The sequence below is a fragment of the Solanum pennellii genome, chromosome 3 (assembly GCF_001406875.1).
Source record: "Solanum pennellii chromosome 3, SPENNV200".
Lineage (NCBI taxonomy): Eukaryota > Viridiplantae > Streptophyta > Magnoliopsida > Solanales > Solanaceae > Solanum > Solanum pennellii.
The window spans coordinates 65,726,373-65,735,466 of record NC_028639.1 but is presented as its reverse complement, the minus strand read 5'-3'; the positions used below and the strand labels follow the sequence as shown (position 1 = coordinate 65,735,466).

General features: G+C 28.0%; 2 protein-coding genes across 2 annotated transcripts; both read right to left on the bottom strand.

Moving 5' to 3' along the window:
• Positions 1-1,648: 1,648 nt before the first annotated feature.
• Positions 1,649-2,137, bottom strand: LOC107013588 (nuclear transcription factor Y subunit C-1-like). The gene has a single exon (XM_027915416.1). The coding sequence runs from the start codon at positions 2,135-2,137 to the stop codon at positions 1,649-1,651; it is 489 nt and encodes a 162-aa protein (XP_027771217.1).
• A 2,611-nt stretch (positions 2,138-4,748) lies between these two features.
• On the bottom strand, positions 4,749-5,237 carry LOC107013587 (nuclear transcription factor Y subunit C-1-like). The gene has a single exon (XM_027915414.1). The coding sequence runs from the start codon at positions 5,235-5,237 to the stop codon at positions 4,749-4,751; it is 489 nt and encodes a 162-aa protein (XP_027771215.1).
• Positions 5,238-9,094: the final 3,857 nt, after the last annotated feature.

Sequence of the window (9,094 nt, the reverse complement as noted above, 5' to 3'; positions counted from 1 at the left end):
TATGTATGTATGTACACACACACCAATTCTTAGTCTTGAAGATTTTCATTCTTGATTTTTGAGTGAATTAGGTGTGAATACTAATATTCATATCATCATCCACTAGCTTTCTTTTCTCTTTTTAAAATATCAAATTGAAAATACTGTTGTTTAGGCATCGACTATTTTTATGAGGTTTTTCGTATTTCTCTTTTTTTTTCAGAATTAAGTTCTTAGTTTTTCTTACCAAAATTTTCAACTAAGACAATGACATTGAAGTTATTGGTGTAATATTTTAATAATTGATATATGATCATAAACATATTTTATTATTGTTGAAGAGAGAGTTGGGCTATATGAACTGTGATTTTTCTTGCTAAATTTTCTTCGATCTATTAAATATTTTCTGAGAAAAGTTTTGAATCTCAATTTTTAATTATAATTTCATGTACAGATAGAAATTTGTTCATATTAAATTCAAACACAACATTAAATTTATTTCTGATTTGGTTAATTTTGAGTTTCTTACTAAAAGAGCACAAGTGAATAAGGAAAAAATATTAGTGTTTTTTTTGTTTTCTTTTTTAATTTTTTTTACAAAGAAGAAAACTCAAAATACTAGTTATAACCTTTATTCCTCATTTTTCAAGAATGAAGTCCTTAGAATACATCTACATTAACTTTTTTTGATAATTGGTTGATAATAGTACAGAATACCAGTTGCCTTGGAACAATTTCTTCGTAAACAAGATCGTTTAAGGCAAAAAAAATCACTTGTTTTAATAAATAATTGTCTTGATAAATAGGAAAACCAAATGTAAAAGTGGCGCCGTAAAAAAGAAAATTCATTCTATTTATATAATGAGATAGATGAAGGGAAAAATCAGGGGAATGTGAAATTTTACACCTTCAAATCTTGCTCCCAGATAGAAGTGTATCAAATTAGTTGATAAAGGAAAAATAGTATACTTGACCATCTGATAGGATATTGTGCCCAAGGATTTGATATATGTCCTTTGATTTAAACAAAATGAATAAAAAATATGAAGAAACTTTGACGGGTTTTTATGTATGCATATAATATGTTGAATTTCGTGTATCGTAGACTATGAACTATACCTTGATAAAGCAAAAATAAAACTTATAGAATAATTGGTGAAGTTAGTACTTTTATGAACCAAGAATATTTTTGTAAGTATAGGATCAGATATCACCTGTCCAAGAATACCTCTAGACGCGGTACCCCTAGCTAATCAACCTCATGACACTATGATTTACATAAATCAATATAAAATTAAAACATAAACGCAAAAGATAAATCTGAAACATCTATATAGGCCATGATAAACTAATATTTGAAAAAACTAACATAATATATTTATATTTCGTTGTCAGTAAGCCTCTACTAGTAGGAGTTGCTAGGACAAACTCCTAGCTAATTCCAATTGTTTGAAACTGAACATAATAATTGAAAAGAAAGAAAAGGATTATCCTCGAAGTGATGAGGACTCATTAATACTGTTGCTTGCTGATCAGAGGTACCATTAATTACCGCGAATTGGATTCTGAATATCAGGACCTGTGTTATCAAACAATATAAACAAATATTATTTTGTCAATATTTTTTGTAACCTTATAGATGTGAATTAAGGAAATCAAAAAATTACTTTTATTGATCAAGATTATTACCATCCTCTTCATTGCTACCTCCAGCAGCATATAACGGAACAGAATTTGGTGCAAAAGGGTCGGTTGCACCATTCCTATGAACAACATCAAGAAGAAAATCAAAATAGTCAGTCTGCACAATCACATCAGTAAGGTCATCCTTCTTCAGAATACGTCGATGATTTTCCTGAGCGTGAAGCGAGGAACGAAGGGTGAGGTCTTGAATGAACAACTCACATGCCTTAGCCAGCAAAACTGGTGATTCACCCGCGACCATTCGGACATCCTCGTTCTTCTTCATCATCTTCTTGATACGAGTTGGTGGAAGTAGCAACCTGTCCTTGAAATCTTTAATGTTCTCCATTTGATTCTGTTGGGATTTCCAGAACATCTCCAACGTAGGGTATCCAGTGGATTGAGCTGCATTCACTATCGATTTCTCAGAGTTATTTTTCATGGTGGTTTTCTCTATGTTTAAAAGCTCAGACATACATATATACAATTGCTCGTTCTCTATATATAGAGAAAAATAAATCTAATAACTGATTTTCTAAATCTAATTAAATGAATGAACCTAGACATTTCTAAATCTACATTCAAGCTAAGACTATTAATGAAAAATTGTTACAATTTAATATGTCATAATAAAATTGTAAGAAAATCATTTTATTAAATACTTGTTAGTTCTAGTCAATAAGGTATTAAATACTAGTTAGTTCTAGTCAATAAGGTATTAAATAATGAGCGGATATATTAATAAAATAAATTTTTAATTTTTTTTCTAGAATCCTCGATATATCACAAAAAATCAATAATTAATAGAAAGAAATAGAAAATTTATTATATATGGGCTTTCATATATGTGTACAATGCGTCAAGTTTAATGTCTGGTAGACTATATATCATACTTTGATAAAACAAGATTAATTTTATAGAATAGTTGGTGAATTCGAAAACTACTATGAACTAAGATTTTTTTATAAAATCAAAGTTTATTTATATCACATGATTATACTTTAAAAATCATTATCGTTATCACAAAATTTGTACCAACATGTCATATGTGTATCCTAAGATTCATGAGTGTTCTAAAATCTATAGGTTTTATCATCAAATGTATTATGCAGAGCAATACAAGACCTATAAAATATATGAATTGGATTTAATGTTTAACTAAGAGCAACTTTCGCATATAGCAAACACAAATTTTATATTTGTATGTCATAACTATAGTTTGTCTAATTGCGTTTCATAACAAATTTTATGTTTGCTATGGAGCTTTTGGTATAATTTCGCTACAAACATCTAATTTTAGACAAATTGCTCAATTTTGTATAAATTCATTCATATATTGTAATTTGTGTAATAAGATCTGTATTTGTATAATTATAAGTGCATAGGACAAAAATATATGTATTTGTATTTGTATATACACTTTTCTCTAGCTTTATACAAATATAAATGCATTTTATACCGAAATGTATAAAATGACTAATTGTATATATCGAAAATTACTAATTGTATACCGAATCAGATGGCAAAACGGGAATGTTTGCTGCAAATTAAAATAAGAACAAACTATGGATATGACATTAATTTGAATTAATAATTTGTTATTTCATACAATGTTCCCTTTAACTAATTAGCCTCACTAATTTGTGGTATAACACTATATNTTTTCAACTAAGACAATGACATTGAAGTTATTGGTGTAATATTTTAATAATTGATATATGATCTATATTTTATTATTGTTGAAGAGAGAGTTGGGCTATATGAACTGTGATTTTTTTTGCTAAATTTTCTTCGATCTATTAAATATTTTCTTGAGAAAAGTTTTGAATCTCAATCTATAATTATAATTTCATGTATAGATATAAATTTGTTCATATTAAATTCAAACACAACATTAAATTTATTTCTGATTTAGTTAATTTTGAGTTTTTTACTAAAAGAGCACAAGTGAATAAGGAAAAAATATTAATGTTTTTCTTGTTTTCTTTTTTAATTTTTTTTACAAAGAAGAAAACTCAAAATACTAGTTATAACCTTTATTCCTCATTTTTCAAGAATGAAGTCCTTAGAATACATTTCCATTAACTTTTTTTGATAATTGGTTGATAATAGTACAGAATATCAGTTGCGTTAGAACAATTTCTTCGTAAACAAGATCGTTTAAGCCAAAAAAAAATCACTTGTTTTAATAAATAATTGTCTTAATAAATAGGAAAATCAAATGTAAAGGCGGCGACGGAAAAAAGAAAATTCATTCTATTTTGATAATGAGATAGATGAAGGGAAAAATCAGTGGAATGTGAAATTTTGCACCTTCATATCTTGCTCCCAGATAGAAGTGTATCAAATTAGTTGATAAACGAAAAATAGTATACTTGACCATCTGATAGGATATTGTGCCCAAGGATTTGATATATGTCCTTCGATTTAATCAAAATGAATAAAAAATATGAAGAAACTTTGACGGGTTTTCATGTATGCATATAATATGTTGAATTTGGTGTATCGTAGACTATGAACTATACCTTGATAAAGAAAGATAAAACTTATAGAATAATTGGTGAAGTTAGTACTTTTATGAACCAAGAATATTTTTGTAAGTTTAGGATCTACCTGTCCAAGAATACCTCTAGACGCGGTACTAAGCCATAAGTCATGACCCCTAGCTAATCAACCTCATGACACTATGATTTACATAAATCAATATAAAATTAAAACATAAACGCAAAAGATAAATCTGAAACATCTATCTAGGCCATGATAAACTAATATTTGAAAAAACTAACATAAGATATTTATATTTGGTTGTCAGTAAGCCTCTACTAGTAGGAGTTGCTAGGACAAACTCCTAGCTAATTCCAATTGTTTGAAACTGAACGTAATAATTGAAAAGAAAGAAAAGGATTATCCTCGAAGTGATGAGGACTCATTAATACTGTTGCTTGCTGATCAGAGGTACCATTAATTACCGCGAATTGGATTCTGAATATCAGGACCTGTGTTATCAAACAATATAAACAAATATTATTTTGTCAATATTTTTTGTAACCTTATAGATGTGAATTAAGGAAATCAAAAAATTACTTTTATTGATCAAGATTATTACCATCCTCTTCATTGCTACCTCCAGCAGCATATAACGGAACAAAATTTGGTGCAAAAGGGTCGGTTGCACCATTCCTATGAACAACATCAAGAAGAAAATCAAAATAGTCAGTCTGCACAATCACATCAGTAAGGTCATCCTTCTTCAGAATACGTCGATGATTTTCCTGAGCGTGAAGCGAGGAACGAAGGGTGAGGTCTTGAATGAACAACTCACATGCCTTAGCCAGCAAAACTGGTGATTCACCCGCGACCATTCGGACATCCTCGTTCTTCTTCATCATCTTCTTGATACGAGTTGGTGGAAGTAGCAACCTGTCCTTGAAATCTTTAATGTTCTCCATTTGATTCTGTTGGGATTTCCAGAACATCTCCAACGTAGGGTATCCAGTGGATTGAGCTGCATTCACTATCGATTTCTCAGAGTTATTTTTCATGGTGGTTTTCTCTATGTTTAAAAGCTCAGACATACATATATACAATTGCTCGTTCTCTATATATAGAGAAAAATAAATCTAATTACTGATTTTCTAAATCTAATTAAATGAATGAACCTAGACATTTCTAAATCTACATTCAAGCTAAGACTATTAATGAAAAATTGTTACAATTTAATATGTCATAATAAAATTGTAAGAAAATCATTTTATTAAATACTTGTTAGTTCTAGTCAATAAGGTATTAAATACTAGTTAGTTCTAGTCAATAAGGTATTAAATAATGAGCGGATATATTAATAAAATAAATTTTTAATTTTTTTTCTAGAATCCTCGATATATCACAAAAAATCAATAATTAATAGAAAGAAATAGAAAATTTATTATATATGGGCTTTCATATATGTGTACAATGCGTCAAGTTTAATGTCTGGTAGACTATATATCATACTTTGATAAAACAAGATTAATTTTATAGAATAGTTGGTGAATTCGAAAACTACTATGAACTAAGATTTTTTTATAAAATCAAAGTTTATTTATATCACATGATTATACTTTAAAAATCATTATCGTTATCACAAAATTTGTACCAACATGTCATATGTGTATCCTAAGATTCATGAGTGTTCTAAAATCTATAGGTTTTATCATCAAATGTATTATGCAGAGCAATACAAGACCTATAAAATATATGAATTGGATTTAATGTTTAACTAAGAGCAACTTTCGCATATAGCAAACACAAATTTTATATTTGTATGTCATAACTATAGTTTGTCTAATTGCGTTTCATAACAAATTTTATGTTTGCTATGGAGCTTTTGGTATAATTTCGCTACAAACATCTAATTTTAGACAAATTGCTCAATTTTGTATAAATTCATTCATATATTGTAATTTGTGTAATAAGATCTGTATTTGTATAATTATAAGTGCATAGGACAAAAATATATGTATTTGTATTTGTATATACACTTTTCTCTAGCTTTATACAAATATAAATGCATTTTATACCGAAATGTATAAAATGACTAATTGTATATATCGAAAATTACTAATTGTATANATAAAAATCTCACACTCCTCTACGTTTATTTTTATCTTTGAATTGATCTATAAAGTGCCTCTTTGAAATTTTTTGATTTAGGTTCAACACTTTAAGCACACTAATATATATAGAAAATATTTGTTATTTTATCAATAATGACGACAAGTGAATAAAGTAACTTCATGTTTCCTGTTTTCTTTGCGAAAACAATTAAGTTTACAAGTCAAATTTTACATTACTATTACTTTGTTTTACTTTACAAAAGAGAACACAAAGTTTAACGGATTTGCCTTATCAATTAAAAAAATGGACCTTCTCAATTTCTCATGTACCTCATTTTGTCTACCAAGTTATTTTGCAACCAAATAAAGCCTGTTTGGTTAAGCATATATACACATCAAACTTATTTTATTGCGGTGTTGATAAATGGTAACCTATACACTTTTCTCTAATACAACAAAGTAATTGTTAAATTTACTCATAGCTTCATTATATATGTTGCCATAGTATTCATCACCATCGACTGCTCAGAGTTATTTTTCATGAAATGTGATCAAGGCAAATTATTTCTAAATTAACATAGACATAATTGAAAGTAAGGTAATGTTAGTGCTTATATATACAAAGGAGAAAGAAAACTAATTACAAATTGACTAAGCCTAATGATAAATGTTGATGTTTGAGGTACAATACAATTACGTAATTTATAAATAAGGAAATTGGGGTCATATACTTATTTTAATTAAATGAAAATCTTATTTATAGTGACGAGTGTCATAGATAAAATATGAGAAAATCACACCTCATAATAAATTAGACACAATATTATAAAAACTTAAATACTTTTTAAATCTTTATCAAATATAATTTTATATTACAAAATATAGAAGATTGAAATAAATTAAAAATGGAGACTTTTTTTTTAGATTTTAGACATTATTTACGGGTTAATTTTTTTATTTTTTTTTTGTGTGTGTGTGTTAGCTAGCACACATTTTTCATTTTCTAAAGGAAAAACTACTTGTTTNTTTTTTTTGTGTGTGTGTGTGTGTTAGCTAGCACACATTTTTCATTTTCTAAAGGAAAACTACTTGTTTGTTCATACACAGTTTTGCATTTCTCTCTTTCTCTTACACTTTCAGTTTGAAAATCATTATTATTCTCTCTAAAAAGAAATATAATTATTACAAATTTGTTCCTACAATTCTCGTGATGTTACATTAATATAATATTTGATTGATCAATTCTTCATCAAAGTTTTTATCTTTCATAAATTTTATTCTTCGTTAGTGGCGATGTTCTTCTCTTTATCATGTATAATATATATTTTCGATTGATATTAGTCTATAGACTTCAAAATTTTCCCTTCTTATTTCTCTAGACATGTCTTGAAAAGATGCAACTGGAAACTAATTAATAATCACAAGCACATAACACAATAAAACATTGATTAATGTAGACAAAAGAAAACAGACTTGATTTGGTTCATCATCTAGATGCTTATTAATGGAAATGCATACTTGATAAAATAAAAATAAAAACATAACTCAACTTCTTTTTCATAAAAACAAATTTTATGTTTGCTATGGAGCTTTTGAATAATTTCGCTACAAACATCTAATTTTAGACAAATTGCTCAGTTTTGTATAAATTCATTTATACACTGTAATTTGTGTAATAAGATCTGTATTTGTATAATTATAAGTGTATAGGACAAAAATATATGTATTTGTATTTGTATATACACTTTTCTCTAGCTTTCTACAAACATAAATGCATTTTATACATTTTATACCGAAATGTATAAAATGACGAATTGTATATATCGAAAATGACTAATTGTATACCGAATCAGATGGCAAAAACGGGAATGTTTGCTGCAAATTAAAATAAGAACAAACTATGAATATGACATTTAATTTGAATTAATAATTTGTTATTTCATACGATGTTCCCTTTAACTAATTAGCCTCACTAATTTGTGGTATAACACCATATTCAGACATCATAGGAGGGTATATATATATATATATAAACCTAGTTCATTTGATCTCCAATCAGATAAATTGAGTTATGTACTATCATTGTTAATCTTTTCAAATTGATAAAAATCTCACCGTCCTCGACGTTTCTTTTTATCTTTGAATTGATCTATAAAGTGCCTCTTTGAAATTTTTTGATTTAAATTCAACACTTTAAGCACACTAATATATATAGAAAATATTTGTTATTTTATCAATAATGACGACAAGTGAATAAAGTAACTTCATGTTTCTTGTTTTCTTTGCGAAAACAATTAGGTTTACAAGTCAAATTTTGCATTACTATTACTTTGTTTTACTTTACTGTCACGACCCAAAACGAGCCGCGAGTGACACCCACACTTATCCTAGTATGTGAGCGAACCAACAATCTAAACCCCAAATTAATGCGGAAGACTTAAAACTCATTAATGAAAATCGATTAAATAACTTAAAACAACTCAATACTATTTATTCTCAAAACCTGGAAGTCATCACCACAAGAACTTCTATCCTCAAATTACTAATCTAAGAGTATCTAAGAAGCTAAAATAAGTAAAAAGCTAGTCCATGCCGGAATCTCTAGGCATCAAGACATGAAGAGGAAGATCCAGTCCAAGCTAGAAGCAATAGCTCACCCTGAAATCTGGCTTGATGAAGACTGGCTAGAGTTGCGGTTGAGTTGAAGACGATGGCACGTTTGCTGCACTCCACAAATAACAAAGAAAACAATTACAAGTAGGGGTCAGTACAAACACGAGTACTGAGTAGGTATCATCGGCCAACTCAAAATAGAAAACAGTATATATCAGATAATA